Here is a 23,077-nt window from a genome sequence, read left to right as displayed (position 1 = left end):
TTCACTGATATACACTGACTTTTGAATTTCAATATTTGGTTCATTGGTATTGGGCAAGTTTGGTGAGAAAGGGTGTATAAAGCAAATCTATTTATCCGGGGGAAATAGATGGATTATTGATGGTTTCCTAGAAACGAAAATATGAAAGGATTATGCTCCAACGAGCAAATATGTTCATGTTAGGCCACCTTTTCCTTGTACCGACTGTCACAAAAGCAAATCTGTTATTTGACAAGTGATTGAATAGACATTATGTCTATAATCCGCCTTTCATGATCAGTGGGCGAGTCTGTATAAGTGGGTGTGTCAAACATGTTGAGCTTTAATTGCGTGTGGATTGTGTGGAAACCTATACAATGGTTCCATATTTACACACACTTATAGATATGGTAACTTTGTTGCACTCACTGTGAAAGTAATTTAATTATGTCGTGTTTATCACTTTGCTATTTCCTTGTCGTGATGATGTATTCCTAAAACTCAATCAGGACATTAAATGTGCATACTAATTCTATGTGTAATGTGCATTGAATACAGTCCATGGTTCTAATCGCTGAGGATTTATAGTTTGCGCACGTTGTGGTATTCATGTGTCATAGACAAAATGTTTGGCGCACATGATTGCATGTACATGATTGTGAATTTCTTATAAAGTGTAAACTGATAAATCCCGGATATTATTTTGAATGGAAAAACAATATTGATATTGAGTTTGGGATAAAATCTAACACCTCTCTGGTAAAACGTGATCTTTATTCCAAAAACTACGTCCAAAACATTCTGTACATTTAAAATGCAAATCTGTGACCATGCTATATACATATATAACTTCAAATTAGCACCATTTACATCTCGCAAAGATAAGTGACGATCTATGTGTGCTTAGTAACAAAGCATTCTGTACCAGGTTGACCAACACGTTGTCACCCAACAGCTACCATATTACATGGCGGGCGATTCCTACCCTTGTTTCACTACACATGACCTCAAACTAGAAGAAATAGATCTCGTAATTTCCCCTCGGCTATATTTGTAACAAAATAGTTAGCAGCATTCTTACAAGTTGGGGAAATGCATATAACCAGCTTACCTATTTGTTACTTATTCAACTTAAAGAAGCGTAATGTTCACTGGCATAAATGACTGACGAAAAGTTCCAAGCAGACAAACGATCGCTGTAAAGATCCGGGTTAGAAGAGGTCTTCAGCAACCAATGGTAAGAGGCGGCTGACAGGATCGGGTGGTCAGGCTCGCTGACTTGGTTGATGCATGTCATCGTATCCCAACTGCGTCGATCAGTGTTCATGACGTCTATCACTGGATTGTCTGGCCTATTCTCGATTATTTACAGACCATCGTCATACAGCTGTGAGTGCACGGCGTTAAACAAAACACAAACAAAAAAACATACAAAACTGACAGAAGAAACCCCAAAAGGCCGATTTCTTAAGAGTTGATTTTCACCAGTAGAAATAGTGTACTTCCAACTGATTACCTTCCTGTGTCATTGATATCATGACACCACTGTTCACGAGGCACCAATGTCTCATTCTGCCTGCCCCGGTCTATAGACGTCCATTCGTTTTTGTCTGAAATATAAAGGTCAAACATCATTAAGATTTTCTATTATAATGCATGTATCCTTAATGAGCATATATTAATACTAGTATATAACACCTTTCAATTTATACTTTTATAAAGATATCTTTGTAACTGTGCAAAAAGTATCTCTTAAGACTATAACTGTTATCATTCTCTATTTGAATCATTGTGTCAATGCATTTACTATTATAATTGCAACAAAGCCAGTTTCCAAATATTGTTAGGAACAGGTTAAAAACTGCATTGTATATATTATTAATAGTTTATTATTTCGTGTAAGTAAGTATACATCGTCTGTACGATGACATTTACCTGAACACAAGTACAGTCATTCCAGCAATGTACAGCAGCACCACACACCCTCCAACTGCTGCGACTATCACGACAATGTTCATATTTGCTGCCACTGAAATATGAGAATACGTTCGAACACATCATTAACGTGCTTATGTTGTTAAAGTTGCTGCCTCTGAAATATAAGAATATACGTGAACACATCATTAACGTGCTCATGTTGTTAAAGTTGCTGCCTCTGAAATATGAGAATATATGTGAACACATCATGAACTTGTTCATGTTGTAAGAGTTGCTGCCGCTGAAATATGAGAATATATGTGAACACATCATTAACTTGCTCATGTTGTAAGAGTTGCTGCCTCTGAAATATAAGATTATATGTGAACACATCATTAACGTGCTCATGTTGTTAAAGTTGCTGCCGCTGAAATATGAGAATATATGTGAACACATCATTAACTTGCTCATGTTGTAAGAGTTGCTGCCTCTGAAATATAAGATTATATGTGAACACATCATTAACGTGCTCATGTTGTTAAAGTTGCTGCCTCTGAAATATGAGAATATATGTGAACACATCATTAACTTGTTCATGTTGTAAGAGTTGCTGCCTCTGAAATATGAGAATACATGTGAACACATCATAAACCTGCTCATGTTAGAGTTGCTGCCTCTGAAAAATGAGAATATATGTGAACACATCATTAACTTGCTCATGTTAGAGTTGCTGTCTCTAAAACATGAGAATATATGTGAACACATCATAAACTTGCTCATGTTAGAGTTGCTGTCTCTAAAACATGAGAATATATGTGAACACATCATAAACTTGCTCATGTTAGAGTTGCTGCCTCTGAAATATGAGAATATATGTGAACACATCATTAACTTGCTCATGTTAGAGTTGCTGCCTCTGAAATATGAGAATATATGTGAACACATCATTAACGTGCTCATGTTAAATTTGCTGCCTCTGAAATATGAGAATATGTGTGAACACATCATTAACTTGTTCATGTTGTTAGAGTTGCTGCCTCTGAAATATGAGAATATATGTGAACACATCATAAGCTTGCTCGTGTTGTAAGAGTTGCTGCCTCTGAAATATGAGAATATATGTGAACACATCATTAACATGTTCATGTTGTAAGAGTTGCTGCCTCTGAAACATGATAATATATGTGAACACATCATAAACTTGCTCATGTTAGAGTTGCTGCCTCTGAAATATGATAATATATGTGAACACATCATTGACTTGCTCATGTTAGAGGTGCTGCCTCTGAAATATGAGAATATATGTGAACACATCATTAACGTGCTCATGTTGTTAGAGTTGTCTGCCTCTGAAATATGAGAATACATGTGAAACATCATTAACTTGCTCCTGTTGTTAGAGTTGTCTGCCTCTGAAATATGAGAATACATGTGAAACATCATTAACTTGCTCCTGTTGTTATAGTTGCTGCCTCTGAAATATGAGAATACATGTGAACACATCATTAACTTGCTCATGTTGTTAGAGTTGCTATTAAGTCATAAGATGGGCATTATTTGCACGTATAAACGCACCCTTGAATTTAGTCTTTAAGCATTTGTGGTTTCGAACCCCTGGGCGTGTCCCATAATAAAAACACGTAAAAGATGGTACTTCTTGTTACCCTGCCTTGACTGATCTGCTTGGAGAGAGGTATCCATGTTTAACTGCGGAATGGTATCGCATTGGGATAGTGCTAAACGCTGGTAAGTCCGGACTCTTTTTATAAAGGTACCACACTTGCATGCACACTTGAAAACACCGTTAAACCCCATTTCAACTCAACTGAGACTAAAAATGAGTTTAAGTGTAACCGTGTGCTTACTTGGAGCGCTGGTTCCAGACACCTCTCCAACGTTTGGCGTAGTTCCATCTGTAGCTGGTTTTGTAGTCGTCGTTGTCGGGGTACCCCCATTTGACGTCAAAATGGTAGTCAATGTGGTCTTCGAGGTCACTGGTGTGGGAGTTACTGATCCGGTTGAGGTCGCTGGGATGTTGGTCTCTGAAGCAGAGTTCGCGGTTGTAGTTGTTGCTGATGCAGGACTCATAGAAACCGTTGTGGTCAGCACGTCCGTTGATGGGTGGATGCTCACGTTTTGAAATGTTGTGTACGGTGTAGAGGCTTCGTTGGTCGCCAGAGTGATATCATGGTTACTCAATGTTGCAGAATTCGAGATGACTGCCGTGGTGGTAAGGACTGCAAGTGTTGATGTAAAACCGAATGTTTGGAAGTTTAGAGAACTGTGTGTGGTTGTGGCGCTGAGGTTCGGGGATGACAGGTGAAGGGTAGTAGGTTCAATGGCATCACCCATTCGCGATGTGAGGCTAGCTGTTGGACTTTGGGAAGCTGTTAGATTCGAGTTGATAGTTGTTGAACGAGACATGGAGCTTGAACCTTGAGAGGATGACAGACTATAGCTAGGCCAAGTGAAAGAATTCTGTCTGTTTGTTGAACTCGAGCTCATGGCAGAAGTCGGAATAGATGCGGTATCGGGAGAGACTGTGGGACGAGGAGCTACAAAATGGCTAGCATGTGATTGGTATAGTTCAGAAGATGGTGTATAGTAAAGAGACTTTGTAGCTTCTCTTTGACTGTTTTCATTAGGCGACATAGCTGGTGTGCCTGACTCAAGGTGAGTAGTTGTGGTAGCTGTGTCCAGAGTGGTCGTTGGAGTTGGGATGGCGTCACTGGTGGATTCATAAGTGGGTGACACCGTCGATGGCGTGGAGGAGATAGTTGTGGAAGCTGTGTCCAGGGTGATCGTCGGTGTTGCAATGACGTCCCTTGCTGATTCACCAGTAGATGACCCTGTCGTTGGCGTGGAGGAGATAGTTGTGGAAGATGGTCCGTGGGTAGTAGTTGCTGGAGGAGGCGTCGCTGAAATTATGAGCATAGATTCGAATTATTATGTTCATATAAGAAACTTATTTTTGGCTAAAGACCATTTCAAGACAAGGGGCTTGAAGGGAAAGGAGGTTTGGGTGCATCTGAGGCCACCGCCCCATATATGAAGGGTAAGTATTAAATATGCAACATATGCATCTATTAAAAAGTAAATATAAAACGTAAGGCACGAGAATAACCAATTTTCATTATCCACCAAAACAGGCTTCATTTGACGCAACAGGCACAATAGTTGCTAAAACTATATGAATGGACCACTGAAAATCAGTGATGACACCAGGTGTTCTCGAAAAGGGTCCTACTGGTAGCATCCGCTATTCACACAATTTGCTTAAGAAGGGACATATAACGTATTATCTTATTTTATTATACTTTAACCAATATGAAGCAAAGCATGTTTTCTAGTGATTATGATTATTTACCGTATATTTCCACCTCACAGAGAGATAGATTCAGCATCCCTACTGTAGGTTGGCGATATATCAGAAGGTAGTCCCCCGTCACGGGGACATCGCAGACAAGGGTGTACTCCGGCATCCATTTGTAGTTGGAGTCCGGGGTGTGACATCTTCTGGCACCTACATTCACAGTTATGTCAACCTGTTGATCTGGAATGTGAGGTTGAACAAAACTAGTTCGTTATGAATGCAGTTCAAAGGATATAGTGAGTTGAGATGATGGAACAATGGGGTTAACGTCGTTCAAAATTAATGCACATTTGTTTGAAACAATGAAACATGCATGACGATACATCAGGCTTAAGATCATCCGTTTCTCATGATTTGTATTTGAACCACATAATAAATCTCATTATTTGGAACATTGTTGAATGCTGACAAATTTAACAGTGTGCTAAATACGATTCGCTTACATTCTGTAGGTAGTGTTTGGTGTCATGTTCCTACTATGTACTAAGGTGTACTATACCTTCCCAGAATATCTTGATCCTGCTGACTGTCCTGTTCTGTCCAAACTCAGCCTTCCATGCCGGATATATGGACGAGACTGATGCACACGACCCTGACATCACACCATCAGTAACCCAGGCTGCCTGGCCGGTGATGGTGTAGTTATAATTGTCCCCAGATGTAAAGTTACTCGTTGCTATGTTCACTGTAATAACAAACATTATCATTATCGTTGCCAGATATATATTACTGAAGTTACTGTGTAAATAATTTTACAATATGTTCTTTCTTTTCAGGTTGTCATTAAGAGTTGTGAGTGTTTCAATTGAACTTAATAGCATCAGCTTTCAGCTTTCAGCTTTCGCCTATGGTTATTGCAAGATCAACTCGCCTACGGGCATTCAGGATGATAACAATGTATCTTTGTCGGTGTTATATTCTTTAACTTGTGTTGTCCTTCTTGAAAATCTCTTGAGATGGTATATTTTCGAGAAAGCTTGCTGCTCCTATATAAGAGAGATACGGGGGCGAATCGGGGACATGCTCTGACGTATTTCCTCTCCAAGTGTGTATTTGCTTCCCATCTGAAAACAACGATTATTCCTGCCAGCTTCAAACACTAGTCCGGTTTTTGACAGTGAAAAGATTTTGAGCATTTGTGAGGACACTTACATTAATTCTAGGGCCTGTTACTTCATCTCCCTGTTGTTGCTGCAACTTATTTGTCGCATTGTATTTACCTTTTTATTGTAGACCGAGCACTGTGTTTTGAATATAAACTCTTTATTATTTCTTGATCTTGTATAGTCACTTTCTGAGTTCTGCACGTACTGTTTTACGGCATAACCTTAGCGTTTCAATTTGGAAATCACCTCGTAATAATGAATAAAATTAATGCGCATACACTGTGCTTAAAACTGAAAAACACTAAATTGTTCACTCCCCCATATATGTCTGTGCTTGTCGACTGTGTATAAGTTTTTTTGTAAATTGTGTGGGGTACCTCCAGGACATATTGTCATTGAAATGATACCTTGCTGTCTCAAGAAATGAAGTAGGGTGTGTCTAGGAGATACAAGAACAAAAGTTGTCACTAAATGGAACAGCAGTCAGGCTTGATGACTTGCTTGATTACATATCATCATACCATATATCTCACAATATCCACCGCTTTGCCTAGTCCACCACTGGTTTTCGGACCGCCTCCGTGGTCTAGTGGTAGAACGTCCGCCCGGAGAGAGGAAGGTCAGGGGTTCGGGGTCAGGGGTAAGACGTTAAAAGATGGTACTTGTTGTTACCCTGTCTGGCGCTCGGCATTAAGGGGCTAAATCAAGTACTGGTCGGCTTGGAGTCAGTATACTGTGTCTGAGTGGAGTATTCATGTTAAACTGCGTCGCTATTTAAGTGCAATAATCTTGGACGCGACGTTAAGCCCCATTTCACCTTACCTCACCTGGTTTTTCGGGGCGCGTCACATACATGTGACCAAGTAAAACAACAAACACGCATACAATAAAGACGCTAAAATATACTTCAAGAGTCAAACAAGGCAGGGTCACATTACCTATACAGTTCTGGGGATTACAGCTGGCGTTTTGGCCCGATACTGAAACAGACATGACACATGTGCATATAATACAAGAAAGCAAACAATCAGATAACAGTGTTTTCTGACAACTGTAACTGTATACACATTGTCGTTGGATGGTTTGAAGGAACAACCTGGTACGGACAACACGGATAGAAGACTGCCGTGTTCCACATGTGCTGTTTTATCGTTACATTTTGGTTTTGCAAAATGAATTGATTTCAACACTGCCATTTTGTATATATCATCAATTATATATACAAAACTGCAGTGTTGTCATCAAGTAATGTTTTATTCATTTGGATTAAAATCAATGAAATATTGGTTGGGATTTTTTATTTGCCCATCAGGTAATATTATAATGATTTTAATTTTATTGATTATCATTTATTGATTTTTTAGTAATACAGCTGTTACGGCACAATTTTAAATGGGTAGACCTTTTAAGCTTTATGTGTAAATGTAATCTAATAGTACCTAACAAAAATTGATCTAACAATTGCAAAATTAACACGAAATCATTCAGTGACAGTTATATAATGTGTTTAGAAATAAGATACAAATTAAAGGTCAGAATCCTGGATGTCATAAAACACTGTATGTCTGATTAAATTATTATTATAATAAGTATTCTTACCTGGATAATCAAGCATCGATACAGCAACGCCGATGATGAAAAAATACATGCCCGCAGGTGTATTGATAGGACACTGAGACGGTGGGGTCACAAGGAACCTTATACACAGATACACCTGGATGATTAGTTCACACCTTCCTTACACACAGGTACACAGGGATGACTGGGTCAAACCTCCCTAACACACAGGTATACCATCACGTCTGGGTCAAACTTCGGTTATGAGCAACCTACACACAGGTATACCAAGATGATTGGGTCACACCTGGGGTATTGGCTGCCTACACAGACAGGTACACTTTATCTGCACAACCAGGAAGCGGTACCTTTCAAATAGGCTGAACAAACATTTCCTTCTGTTATACTTTTTCATAACTCCGAAAAAATGAATAGGTTAAACAGAACGTGACTAATGGCAAATATGTTTCCTTGTTTCCACACACACAGGTCTTTTATTTATCTGGGTGTTGCATACAAATATAGCATACGCATTAACACATAAAGCGGGATACAATATTCCCTCCACATCGAGGCTGGGAACAACAGAAATTGGTTTCAATCATGTATGGATTCGAACCCGGACAATCGGCGTGACGAGCAATGGTTTCACTACTAGGCTACCCCAGCTGCCCTGAAACGTAAGTGACTGGGTGAATGCATGATGCACCAGTTTGCAGACGGTCATACATAGTAATAAACCACAGGAACGTCTTCTACTACTAGTTGTCCGAAGTTCATACAGGTTCCATCTTGTAAATATCGAGGGCACATTGGTCTTTGAACTGTATCTATGAGGTGAGGTGAGGTGAGGTGAGGTGAGGTGAAATGGGGTTTAACGTTGCGTCCAAGATTATTGCACTTACATAGCGACGTGCATGCACGTGTATGTGTGTGTGTGTGGGGGGGGGGGGGGGGGGGGGGCTGCTTGTACTAGTCCGGACTAATGCTGATTTATAGTGCTAGCACACTGAGATACCATGCAGCAGTTTAACATGAATACCCCACTCAGACACAGTATACTGACCTCGAGCCGACCAGTCCTTGTTTTAGCCCCTTAATGCCGAGCGCCAGACAGGGTAACAACAAGTACCATCTTTTAACGTCTTTTGGTATGACGCGGCCGGGGATCGAACACCGGACCTTCCGCTTTCCGGGCGGACGCTCTACCTCTAGACCACGGAGGAGGTTTTATCTATGAGCATTAAAGGAGACGATACTATTATATACTTTAGGATGACAAGTTTCGCAAGTCAAAAGATTCAATCGCTATCTGCAGGTGTAACTCCACGAAAAACGGCGAATCACAACAACTGTGAGTTGACAGTATGACGCAAGTCTTCCGTTTAAAGCTATCTGAGCCAACAAAAGACCTTTTCATAAAATGAGGAAACTGTTCGAAACATTGTTCGGGTTTTACTATTGGTTTATGGTGTGTCCTGCTTCTGAACAGATTGTGCGTTAAATATAACATTAGTAAATCTGTGGTATAATTGGTTATCTCAAAAGCCTGCTTATTTCAGTGTGTTTGTCATTGAATTCGGTAGTTTTGGTGTATGCTTTCCGCCCAGATGAAGCTGATAAACAGTGATATCACTGCCATATTGTTAAAAGTGGTTTTAAACCAAACTCACTCAATCACACGCCTCAATGACTCGCCTCAGTCATTATCTTAACTCTCACTCGCCTCACACACTGGCACACGTCACTCGCCTCCCTCTCACTCGCATCACACTAATTTGCCCATTCACTCATTCCCCTGCCTCACTCACTAACTCTGCTCACTCTCATTCGCCTCACTCACTCTCCTAATTCTAACTAGCCTCACTCACCCCCTCTCCTCTTTCTCACTTGCTTCACTCATTCACTCTCCTAATTCTAACTAGCCTCACTCACTCACTCTCCTCACACGCCTCACTCACTCTCCTAACTCCCACTCACCTCACTCACTCGCCTAACTCTCACTTGCCTCACTTACTCTCCCAACTTTCACTCGCCTCACTCACTCTCCTAATTCTCACTAGTCTAACTCACTTACTCTCCTAATTCTAACTAGCCTCACTCACTCATTCCACTGCCTCACTCTCCTCACTCTCCTCACTCGCCTCACTCACTCTCCCAACTCTCACTCGCCTCACTCACTCTCCCAACTCTCACTCGCCTCACTCACTCTCCTAACTCTCACTAGTCTAACTCACTTACTCTCCTAATTCTACCTAGCCTCACTCACTCACTCGCCTCACTCTCACTCGCCTTACACACTTACACGCGTCACGCACTCACTCAGTCGCCCCACTCTCACTCGTCTTACACACTTACACGCGTCACTCACTCATTCACTCACTCGCCTCACTCTCACTCGCCTTACACACTTACACGTGTTACTCACTCACTCAGTCGCATCACTCTCACTCGCCTTACACACTTACACGCGTCACTCATCCTTTCACTCACTCGCCTCACTCTCACTCGCCTTACACACTTACACGCGTCACTCACTCACTCACTTGCCTCACTTCCACTCGCCTTACACACTTACACGCGTCACTCACTCGCCTCACACTCACTCGCCTTACACACTTACACGCGTCACTCACTCATTCACTCACTCGCCTCACTCTCACTCGCCTTACACACTTACACGCGTCACTCACTCATTCACTCACTCGCCTCACTCTCACTCGCCTTACACACTTACACGCGTCACTCACTCGCCTTACACACTTACACGTGTCACTTACTCACTCAGTCGCATCGCTCTCAGTCGCCTCATACTCTCTCGTCTCGCACACTCACTTGCCTCATTCCCCAACCGTGACATTGCTGTAATATAACTACGACTTAAAACAATAGTCATTCACTCACCCACTTCGGATGCAACGATCACTTTGGGCATTATTCTGTCACGCCGAGATCTAACTTAGTTCAAATCTGCATCAAACCAAAATCACTCACTCACTCACTCAATCAATTATTCACATGCACGAGACCTTTAGTACTGCAACGTAGGTTAACAAATCCTTGAGCAGCATGTGCGTTGGTCATTATTTCCAAGACAAATAAAATGATATATAAATATAGCATTCAATATTTTTATTCCATGAAGGGTAACTAATATTGTTGTTAAACATCACATAATCAAACAAATAATATGCCAGTTTCATTATCATACAATTTTAAATATATTTAATGGCTTGTGATATGATATGTGCATTTCTGTCACAAGACATATAAGTATTAAACATATTCAAAGTTGTGAACAGAAAGTAAAGAAGTCACTGCTATTTCTACTCAGCATGGATTAACGCTTTCAGTAGTGGCTCGGTACAACTGTATAGAGTCCATCATTACATGTGTCTGCAGTGGGTGTGTTGATATACTGCAGGTCCCCAACAGAAGGGGCGTTTACATACATATCGCTACTGTTCTTCCAAGGCAGACAGGGTCTGTCGGAGGTGGTGTTTTCATACATGTCGTATCCAGGTTGGTATCCCTGGCCTTCAGGGCCAGTCTCATATTCACTGTTGGTAAATATCTGTGTTCCAGACACACATGTAGTGTCTGGTGTGTAGGCATGGTTATCCGAGGGCTCATACACGTCCTGTCTGTTAGCACGTCCACGCCTCCCAGACTTGGAGGGGCATTCTTCCACGACCCTTGCTACTTTCTTTTCTTTAGCACTGAAACATCAACCATTATGTGTAGGCTATATTAGATTACGTAAGTCAACCTCAGCATACATTCATAAAGGCCAATATTAACGACATCTGAGGTTATGAACACACAATGCCATTTAGAAATTGGTCAAATGTAATAAATGTTATATTTGGGATAACACTTTCTGAGTAATGTACAGATTCTCGTACTTTTTTGTACTTTTTTGGGTTGAGTCCTGTCCGGGATTCGAACCCACACTGCCAGAGTGAGACACCTAATCGCTCGGACGGAACTCAACTAAAAGAAGTACGAGAATCTGTACTCTACTCAGAATGTGTTATCACAAATATAGCATTTGTTTTGTAAGCTTATGTTTGTGAAAGTTGTTAACCGCCTGGTAACGTGTGTGCCTGCTTGCATTTCCTCAGTGCTGTTAATCGTATGTTATTTCCTTGATCCATTTTCCTAGGTTTTAATCAAGGTTTTTTTTCAGAATATTTGCAACATAACTTGTGTCCCAGTCAGTTAATTAACAGTCAGTATGCATTCATGTGTAGTCAATATGAAGTCAACATGCAGTCGATGGTTGTCCATTTAGAGTCAATGTTCTCTCATTGTGTGGGGGCACGGGTGGCCCAGTCGTCTAAGGCGCTGCGATTGTGGGTTCGAATCCCGGTTCGCCTCGATTATGTTTCAAGGTTTGTCAGCACCATACCCGTGCTCGTAGGTTTCACCTAAGTGGTAAACGTGCAGTAAATTCTTAGTAAAGGTGTACTCAATGTGAAGTCAATAGCAGTCAACGTGCTGTCAATGTGACGTAAATGACATTGGAAGTGTAGTGAGAAACCTGCCCTACCCGACACACAAGGCGATCGCCATGGTAACACAGATTGCGACGAGTAGGACACTCAGTGATAACAGGAGGATATGGTCCATAAGGAACTTGACAATAGCACTGTCATGACAACCGTCTGAAAGAATAAGCGTTTCATTAATAATATATCATTAATATTTAATTGCAATAACTACAGTGTAATCTACAATAACACCTTCAAGGCTGAAGGGCCTGTCACACCTTGCCGATTGCGTGGACCGATGCTCATGATGTCAATCGCTGGATTGTCTGGTCCAGACTCGATTATTTACAGACCGCCGTCATATAGCTGGAATATTGCTGAGTGCGGCGAAATCAACAAACCAACCAACCAACCAACACCCGGCCGATTTGGGTCGCCGGAGCTATACCGGAGCACAAATTTGGTGACTTTTGAAAATATACGAGTCTGGCCGTTGAACGAAGTTGTCAAACATGGACATATTTTGAAGTCAGTTGTTGAAGATATGCAGGGTTAATCCGACACGCAAAAAGGCTAGTCGGAGAGCCAGACCATCCCATCCAATTCTTAAAATCGCCTCTGTCGACCAGCGAAGTGCATGGGACCTCTCCCGTCACGTTTCGGAGTAAAACTGTTGACCAGGTGTGACATGTTGCCACATGTACATATTCTATGTAGGCAACAGCAGTCTTTCATGGGCATTTTGAAGTTGGAAGAATGAGTGAGTAAGTGAGTATAGTTTTACGCCGCTTTTAGCAGTATTCCAGCAACATCACGGCGTGGGACACCAGAAATGGGCGTCACACATTGTCCCCATGTCGGGAATCGAACCCGGGTCTTCGGCGTGACGAGCTAACGCTTTAACCACTAGGCTACCCGACCGCCCCTGAAGTTGGAGAACATGAATACAAAGACTAAAAGTGTCATGTATTTAGGCACAAGTTGTCCACCGACCTCGTAAAGGTGATGCTAAAATACACAAAGAAGCCGTTTCATAAATTGTCGGTACAGTGCGTTTAACTGAAAAACGTGTGGAAGTACCGTTGTTCAGCGTGGTAGTGGCTGCGATGCAGGAGATGTAGGACGCCACTGCTGCAACAGACATAAAAGGAATAAAGCAATGGGTTATTTTTGTTAGCATCAATATATTACGAAGCACTAAACCGAGTAGATACAACTATTGCTGAGCGTGGCGTTAAAAACAGCAAACAAGCGTCAGATGGAGAAAATATGCGACATCAAGTTTGTTTGACTTTAACTGTACAAGTCATGAAACATATGTCATTTCCTTTCCATTCTTAACATCCCAAATTGTATTTGTACCGATTCTGACCCCAGACCCCAAAAGCATGGTGTATTGGTACCTATTCTGACCAGGAAGATCCCCACAACACCCAAATGAACAACTACCAATTTGTAGGCTATGTAGTATTTGTAGTACTATGAAGATCAAGAATTGTTTATGAGCCTCTTTATATTCTACTTTGAACCAAACCTGTGTTATTCACACATACATAACCAGAGAGGTTCATTTAAGAATTGACCTTCACTTTGTGTGAGTTCATTGGAGTATGAACCTTCACAGAGTGAGGGCCAAGGATCTAAACACAATTTTATTTAGTACGTGTGACTTCATGTTTTCACTGACAGCCGTACAACAACCAGCAAATCGCGGAGTAAAATAGTTCCTCAAAAAGAGAGGTGACATGGGTGTATGGATGCACAACTTGCTCTTCAGAAACATCTTACGCAGCACATGTATTCAAAACATATCCTCATTAGATGAGAAAGGTCTGTAAAGAACTACCCCAGTAAGTCAGTCACAATGACAGCGCGTCGTAATACATTTACATCAAGTACAAGACGTCAAAATGGCCGACACGATAATCATGACGGGAGATATTTCCGAAGTTGCTTATGAACCTGTGGCGGTTACATGTGTTAGTCATCATATATCAACTGGCCGATCATTGAAAGGTGAATAAAGATGCGCCAAACAGACACTTAGGTAAATTCATAGATTTCTAGAGACGGTCAGTGTCAGCCTAGACACGAATCGAGTCGATACAACGATAGTTTAGATGTGCATTTCTTCGTTTGTTCATTAGGATGGGCCGCAGCGAGGATATTCGTGAACAATCATGCTGTCACGCTCTCTGACATTTCTCATGTGACCGACCTCTCGTCCAATGGAAAAGCCGTATATCGTGTAAACTTCAAATCAAAAAATTATATAAGGGTAACGCTATTTTTCAGGGCATTATCATTTACAGAAGATCGAGGTCTTCCATTAACTGCCCGACGAAGGAGGGCGGTTGAAAAGACCGAGGGCTTCTGCAAATGATAATGCCCTGAAAAATAGCGTTACCGTTATTATAGGTAAAAATAGATGGAATTTGCTATAAGATAAAAAGAAACAACAATATCGGTTTGGAAACATTTACTGCAATCAACACGAATGTCACTGAACCACCTTTACAAATATGGTAACGTCAGAGTACAAACCAAATGACGTCACTATTGAACGTGACGTCACCTATCCCTATCCTATGACGTCACCTAACAACAGGCGTGATAATGGCCCGTCGTGAAGCAATATGAGGGCATTATCAAGTTACAGTGGCCCGCTCGTTTCTGATAACATGCGGACGGTTTAATGATAATTCTATCAATTTTAGCTATAATTATTCATCATCTCACCTGCTGAAAGCGGATTGGTTATCAATACGAAGAGAACACTGAGCACTGTGGCCATGGTGTCTTCTGACAGCCTAACTGAAATTTGACTAGTTCCCCTCACTGACATTAACTGTATTGAATATGTCGCAAATGTTCGCAATGTTTGACAAAAACCAACAAGGAAAAATCTATATTGTGAAAATATAACGCATACGTGCAGATAAATTGATATTGATATTAGTCATCAGCCCAAATAAATTATTCGAAAAAAAAAACGTAAACGGACGTGAAATACATGTGAAGGACTTCCGCCACAACCCTTTTCACTCACTCCAAACGCTCTCAAAGCGCTGAGCATGTAAACCGGAAAGAGAACCAGATATGTTTCTGCCCTTTGTGTTGTTTTGTAGGTCAGTGATTACATGCATACAAATATGGATGACTGCCTTAGGTCTTCAAAAAAATATCTTGTGTTTGTTAGTGTTCGTTTTCTGATTTGTAATATTTCCATTTCAACATCCTTTTATACTCTGTAGATGCTTGCCAACCGCTTTGGGATACAAAACACCAAGTCATTAAATGCAACCATTGAATACATTTATTCATTTGAAGGTTCTTGAATGTATTGAAGCACGCAGATATATCAAGTATACCGCATATAAATGTAAATACAATTAACTACGGTTATAACGAACTCAAAGGGACTACTAATTTTGTTCGTTATAACCGTAATTCGTTATAAGCATATATACAGCATAACTACAGCATATAGTCGGGACTAAAAAGTTAGTTCGTTTTATCCGTTAGTTCGTTATAAGCGTGTTCGTTATAACAGCAGTTTACTGTACATAAGACAATCAGTGTAAGCCATGTGAACACAATGGTTATTGCGTTGGCAGTATTAAATCAGCCCTTTCCCAACTACAAATTATTTAGCATAATTATAATCCATTTGCACTACTCAAGGCTAACAGGAAAATATAAACGTAATATTGTTTATATCATAAAATCTAAATCAACCCTGTGATGTTTCAAGTCTGACAAAGGTCCCAGTACTCATGCTTGAGGTAGGATCCGACGACTGTATGCTACAACTGTGCGACTTGACTGTTTGCATGCCACTGCAATCCGATGGCATGGGTCGTATGTTTTCAGTCACTGGATTGAGTGAGTGGGTGAGTGAGTGTGTTGAGTTGAACGCCACTTTTAACAGTATTCCAGTTATATCGCGGCGTGTCAGCTTAATGTGGGAGGAAAGCCCCAAGTGATGCAGATCTCAGACGTTTACCACTTCGGTGAAACCCACGACCAAAGGTATGGTGCTGACAAACCTAGAAGCACAATTGGGGCGAACCGGGATTCGAAACCACAATCATAGGTTTCAGGCGTGCCCAAGGGACGCAACTCGCGGCGCCTTAGACGACTGGGCCACCCGTGCCCCCAGTCACTGGATTGCTTGGGGTTGAGTCAATTATTTACAGGTCGCCTACAAACACCTATTTTCTGGAAAGTATATAAAGAATTGCTTCATCTAAGTATAAAAGTATGTTCCTAAATGTTGTTGCATGCATAAACTTTAAACCAAAGATTATGAAACAAATTATCATCATAAGGTTTTTCAGGTTTTATTTATTTACTTTCTTGCATGTCACGGTTTATTAAGTGGTAGTTTTTCTTGCTGACTGATAGACAATATAACCGGTTTGAATTTACATACTTACTCGAACATAACTACAGGTGTACATTACATTCACCCTGTGCACTCAAAACAACCCACTCGTCCGATGGTTGAAAACCAGATAGTGGAAACTCGAATGCGTACATACACACGTGTCAAAACGTGTGGTTGTCACCCTGGGCAAGTGACTTCGTTCAAATGTGCCTCTGTTCACCCAGCAGGGAATGGATACCCAGTATGTGCGGTGGATGTAAACACCTTCTTGCGCCCGTTGGCAGCGTGGGTTGTATACTCCCCAGGGAGTTGAGAATGAGTAGTCGAATGCAAAGGAATCTAATGGTTGAGGAACAAAACAACGCATTTGATTAGATACAAGTACCTGGATACCTGCGGTATAAAATGTGTAATATAACATATGTACAGTTAGTTCACATAGAACACTGTTTGTAACATACCCATTGTTGAAATCTGAGGAAATATCGCCCAACGTGGTCGATAACATTGTACAAAATCAGAAACAATGAAACGTTCACGGAAAAGACATCACAACATATTATTGCGTCCTGATGATAACAGTTCCAAAATAGAAATCATTAATGATATACATAGTAATGTATACAAATTCATTTGGCTTTATCTACATTATAATATCATTCTCGCACGTAACACAAATATTTTTTACGAATATACCTTGAGTGTAACTTAACAAGCGTGAAATACAACATGCGATTAAATCCCATGCGTGTTCTAAATCTGATTTGTGAGATTGTGTAACTGTGGTCTTCTTCAAATAAAACAAAGAATTGATCAGCAGGGCGAACACCGGCACTGGGTGATTCAAGGTGAACCTTTTCCACTTCGGTTTTTCTCGTGACACAATGATCCGTAAATATGGTCTCCCTCCAAATCTTTCAACATTATCTCTGAAAAGCATGGCTCAGATTTTTCAGAATTGATTCTGGTTGTTCCTTGTCGTTTCCTGTAAATATAAGATTAATTGGGTTTTATCGCTGCTTGAGAAGTATTTCAGTTGTCTCAGAGTGTTAATTTAATCTGTATACGTGTTTGTGTGAAGGGGGATGGGGAGAGGTGAGGAAATGCCATAGAAACCCATAAAAAAAAGAATTATTCCTGTATACTTAATATCTGAGTCACATGGCACCATTTATTGAGTAACAACAATCATTATATTTGAATGAGCAATTATAGTGAGTGTGAGTGAGTGTGTATGGTTTTACGCCGCTTTTAGCAATATTCCAGCAATATCACGGCGGGGGACACCAGAAATGGGCTTCACACATTGTACACATGTCGGGAATCGAACCCGGGTGTTCGGCGTGACGAGCGAACGCTTTAACCACAAGGCTACCCGACCGCCCCTGATGAGCAATTATAACGTAACCTGCTATGGAGAGAGTTATCTGTACAGGAGAATGCACTTTTCTCTTGTCTTAATAATGATGTACACTTACAGTTAGGGGGACACTTATGTATGGACGTGTTTTCACTGTTACTGTAAGATTAAGCCTGTATATGGACATGCATTGTTTGACAGGTATTACTTAGAAGTTGACGGATGACAAAGTGGAGATAATTTATAGAGCCTTGTAGCCTTGTTTGACAACGGTACAAGGATCTATACCGAAACGTCGCCTAAATTACTGTAAATAAAGAAGTTGTTATCCATACATTATCTTTACTTTGTTGTATATAGACATGTTTTACTCATGCTGTAATATTAAGCATATACATTGACATGTTTTTACTCTCAGGCTATACAAAAGTCGTAATGACACACCTGACAAGAGTGATCGTAACTGTTGTTGCACAGATGACGACGACAGCGACGAATAACAACACTGCAGCCGTCGTTAGTGCAGCATTGTCACAGGCACAGGTACATGTTGTACGGCACCCTGAAAATACCAACAGAGAGAACACTTTACAACACAGAACACAACATACGGGTACTTGGTGCGAGCATCAGTGACACAATGTCGTAATGTCACTGCCATTTAAAGCATGTGATTTAGCTTTTCTATGCTATAATTCAACACAAATAGTTATAGGAAATTGCAACCAAGTTTTAGTCAACAATTATTTAGTATTTGTCAGGAGAAAGATGATTGTATGACTGTAGTTACTCATACGTCCTTTCGTTAATGTCAGTGTAACATTAAAAAGCCACGATTATTTACACATATAGCTGGAATATTGCTGGGTGCGGCATTAAACAGCAAACAAATTAAACAAACACAACAACGATAGACCTAACATAGTACGTTTAACGACATCATTCATGTCGAACACGATGCACAAATCCTCCCATTACTCAAATATTGAGATTTGAACATTGTTTAATGAAGACCCGTTTTCGATTTCCCACATTGGTATAATGTGTGAAGCCCATTTCTCGTGTCCCCCGCCGTGACATTGGAATATTGCCCAAAGCCGTGTAAAACCGTACTCACTCACTCAGTCACTTATGGCAGACCTGATACCCACACCAAACTAGTTCTCAATACGTTCGTGAAAATGTTGTGGAACGGGCTCCAACTATGTATGAACGTAGTGGACGTAGAAACAACTATTGTCAGAGTCAAAAAGCGTAAAAAGTCGTGCTTGTTGGATGTTTGAGATCATACCACTAGTATGGTATGTTTGAAGATGGATGAGTTTGCAACTGGTACAACTGTAGTTGTTGATTTCGAGGTGTCTGGTGTGGTCCCCGTATAAAATGTAACGGCTAGTAAATAAGTAAATGTTGCAGTTTATTTAAATGTGTGGCACGTTGAGCCAGATGTTCCAGTATGACCGATATGCTGTGTTTCGCTGTCTACAAACCCATATGCGTTCTCAGCACTATTCAAGCTTTGACGTACACACCTGCATCGTGTATTCTTGTTGGTTTGTGTGTTGTTTAACGCCGCACTCAGCAATAGATAATCGAGTCTGGACCAGACAATCAAGTGATTGACATCATGAGCATCCATTCACGCAATTTGGATATGCAGCGACCAATTCAACGAGCCTGACCACCCGATCTCGTTAGTCGCCTCTTACGACAAGCTTAGTCACCTTTTACAGTAAGAATGGGTTGCTGAAGACCTATTCCACTCCGGATCTTCACGGGCCGCATCACGTATTACCGACAAGTAATAAATTGTGTAAACCATACCTATCTCTGGTGTTGCAGAATGCAATGTTGTGCTCATATATAATGATGTGGTTCCTGTTTTGTTTCTTGCTGACTTGGAGCTTACTGCTTTCGAAGTCATCGTACATGATGACAGTACTACCTGGTGTTGGGATCCCTGAAGATGTAATGGGCGATGTTGTGGTCACCGCTGCCGTAGTAATCATTGTTGTGATCGTTGTAGGTGTAATGGTCGTTGTTGTGGTCGCCGGTGCCGTGGTAGCTGGTTTTGCGATCCCTTTAGATATTTTGGGCGATGTTGTGGTTACGGGTGCCGTGTTCCCTGTAGATGTCGTGTCCGATGCTGTGGTCACCTGTGTCGTAGTATTTAATGTTGTAACTGAGGCTTGGTCGTTTTCAGTTGTTGATGCAGCGGATGTTGTGGATACTGTGGTAAAAAAGTCAGGAGAGGTAAGCGCATAGGTTTGTTTAAGGCCCACGTCCAGTGAAGGTGCATTCGACACACACACACACACACACACACACACACCACACCACACCACACCACACCACACCACACCACACCCAAACCCCGCCCCACCACTGGTTCATGCCAGGATGTAACTTGCCGTGAGTGAAGTGGATGTGTGTAATACTGTGTCAACAAGTTTTGTTTGTATTTTCCCCACAGTGCAGTCTTCATTTCGAAAAATAAACACGGAAGGAAATGATACATACCGTGAGACAGGCAGATCACAACGACAAAGATAACGGTGTGTTTCATCCTCGCTTGGTGCGTCCCTCCCTGTTTGCATACCGAGTCTACCAGTTCACAGTTGAAGATGGAATCCACCCCGCTCTGCCTCACCATGGAAGGTAGTGGCTCTGTTACCACACACACGGCTGCGGTATATGCATATTCAATAAGTTATAATGAATAATTCTTTACAAACATTTTATTTTCATATTCCGGTTTCGTTGCACAACATGCACAGGCAGTCGGGTGAATTCATAAACCCTATTGAGAGGTCAGCAGGAAATGCATACATTCAGGTAATTGATTGTCATGTGACGTCACAATTTATCGTATAAATTTGTCATACTTTGAGAACACGAATATATTGTCACACGTTATGAAATATAATATTGCTATTTTAGAAGTTGGAAAATGTATAACAGGTGGGGTGTCTGGAATTTTATCGAAAACAAATAAACTGTCCCAGAAAATGCTGGAAAATGATACTCATACTTTTTGAAAAGAAGAAGATATTATCTGCCACAAAAATGCATTGTTCTAGAATGATTTAAAAAAAATAGTCTCATGGTCTTACAGATGTAGCTTTAAAAAATATCTTTACTCCATATTCTCCATGTCAAATTGTCCATCCCAATATGATTGAAATGCCTGTGGGAATGTCAGCGTTTTACGAATATCTTTTAGAACAAACTTATTCGTGTTTGTTAACCTGAAAACCCCGAAATAGATTTCAACTACTGTGAGTCACATCAACAAACAAAAGAACAAAGAAGACAATGTCTTTTGTTCCAGTAAACTCCAACCTAAATCATAACCATTCGATATCGACACAAGATTCATGATAAAACAAAGTGGGCAAAATGGACTTACATTACAATGTACCATATGTATATTGTTATCAAATAAATTAGTAATATTAATGAATATCCATAATGGTCCACTTATGTTACTCATAGATAAACACGACAAAGCCATTACCATATTCATGCGAAATCCTAATCATGTGTTTGTGAATCAGTATCAACTGGTGCAGATACGAGGTATTTGGTGAGCGTATTCTCCACCGAAACGACATGCGAAGGCAAGCCCCCATTGCTGGCCTGAACTCTCACTGGAACATATGGTACAAGTCAAAATAGGGAACTGCATCAAATTTAGAAATTTCCTTTCACATGTCGACCATAAAACCTTTAGAATAGTTTACTAAGGCCTTAAGTGTTGTGGCCCTGGTCAAACAACTTTTGAGGAAGAGTCGTCCAAATCTTCGGAAAAAGAGCATGATTGTACCTCAAAAGTTGTGAACTGTAGGCACCAAAGGTTGGAGCTGCTTGAATATTGCTCGACATAAAAGGAAAAGTTGTGTATTGGAACTAATCGCTCTCGCCATACAGTCTATTCTTCCCGAGGCAAGGGCGTTAACTGACTATAAGAGTCCAGTTTCCACCCTTGCCGAACTAGGCTGGAATTCCGGAGTTACGTTTTGGTTGGACTGACGAGTCTATGCATAGTCCAATCAAAATCGCTTAGACATCCGATAAGTAAACAACACGGATTTTAACTTTCTGTCGACTGCAGAATTTGGAAGGTATTTGTACTGTCAACTGGACGACGACAGATATTTTGCAAATCTTTTCATGTTTTTAATTAAGGTGCTCAAGTGATTTGATGCACTTCACGTGTTAAGACAGGTTTAATTACAATATAGATCTTAATTATCGAGCAGATTATCTTGACTGGGCGCCGCCATTTTGTTTGAAGCAAATGCATGTGATATGAGAATCTGAATGGTTAATAAAGGGGAGGGAGAAGGGACATAACTCGTAACAGTCACTGGTGGCGCTACGACCGGGCCTTGAAATTCCAGCCTTGTTCGACTTTTTTAGTCAGTTAACTCCCTTGCCTCGGGAAAATGTAAGCTGTCATAATCATAATCGTGAAATAATTGGAATACTGTTAAAAGCTGCGTTAAACCCATCTCCCTCACTCACTCACACTCATATAGCGATATGTTATGTTCCAGATTATCCCGGTTGGAGACCAAGCATGGGTTTCACACATAATACCCATGTGTAACAGCAAACAAGAGCTTCGGCATGACGAAGGGGCGTTATAACCAGTGTGGTGTCTCACTGAGTTGAACCTCACATGGAACATATCCATTTGTAAAGACTAGAGACAGTGCCTTCACCATAATCACAAGATTCTAACTACAGCATGTGTTTATGAATCAGTATAGACTATTGGTGATACAAGATGTTCGCTACAAGGTGAACGTGTCCTGCATCACCGGGATGTTCACGTAATCATATGGCACAAGTCAGATTATGGAATGGCATTCGACATTACTTTGTTTTACATTACCA

At 40.9% G+C, this 23,077-nt stretch overlaps 3 protein-coding genes across 3 annotated transcripts; all 3 read right to left on the bottom strand.

Annotated features, from left to right (window-relative positions):
• Positions 1-778: 778 nt before the first annotated feature.
• Positions 779-8,259, bottom strand: LOC139445507 (uncharacterized). The gene is made up of 7 exons (XM_071226650.1): positions 7,975-8,259; positions 7,314-7,355; positions 5,769-5,954; positions 5,264-5,449; positions 3,762-4,814; positions 1,915-2,008; positions 779-1,589 (listed from the first exon to the last, which is right to left on the bottom strand). The coding sequence occupies exons 1-7, from the start codon at positions 8,021-8,023 to the stop codon at positions 1,547-1,549; spliced, it is 1,653 nt and encodes a 550-aa protein (XP_071082751.1). The 5' UTR covers positions 8,024-8,259; the 3' UTR covers positions 779-1,546.
• A 2,897-nt stretch (positions 8,260-11,156) lies between these two features.
• On the bottom strand, positions 11,157-15,270 carry LOC139446721 (uncharacterized). The gene is made up of 4 exons (XM_071228017.1): positions 15,165-15,270; positions 13,506-13,556; positions 12,485-12,599; positions 11,157-11,651 (listed from the first exon to the last, which is right to left on the bottom strand). Exons 1-4 carry the CDS (start codon positions 15,268-15,270, stop codon positions 11,282-11,284), a joined length of 642 nt encoding a protein of 213 aa, XP_071084118.1. The 3' UTR covers positions 11,157-11,281.
• Positions 15,271-15,741: 471 nt separating this feature from the next.
• Positions 15,742-20,828, bottom strand: LOC139445597 (uncharacterized). The gene is made up of 4 exons (XM_071226757.1): positions 20,696-20,828; positions 20,121-20,405; positions 18,620-18,737; positions 15,742-17,800 (listed from the first exon to the last, which is right to left on the bottom strand). The coding sequence occupies exons 1-4, from the start codon at positions 20,826-20,828 to the stop codon at positions 17,659-17,661; spliced, it is 678 nt and encodes a 225-aa protein (XP_071082858.1). The 3' UTR covers positions 15,742-17,658.
• Between the last annotated feature and the right edge of the window lie 2,249 nt (positions 20,829-23,077).

This window comes from Haliotis cracherodii, unplaced genomic scaffold (genome assembly GCF_022045235.1).
Source record: "Haliotis cracherodii isolate W230 unplaced genomic scaffold, xgHalCrac1.p SCAF_6, whole genome shotgun sequence".
Taxonomy (NCBI): Eukaryota; Metazoa; Mollusca; class Gastropoda; order Lepetellida; family Haliotidae; genus Haliotis; species Haliotis cracherodii.
This window is presented reverse-complemented; position numbering and strand designations above follow the sequence as displayed.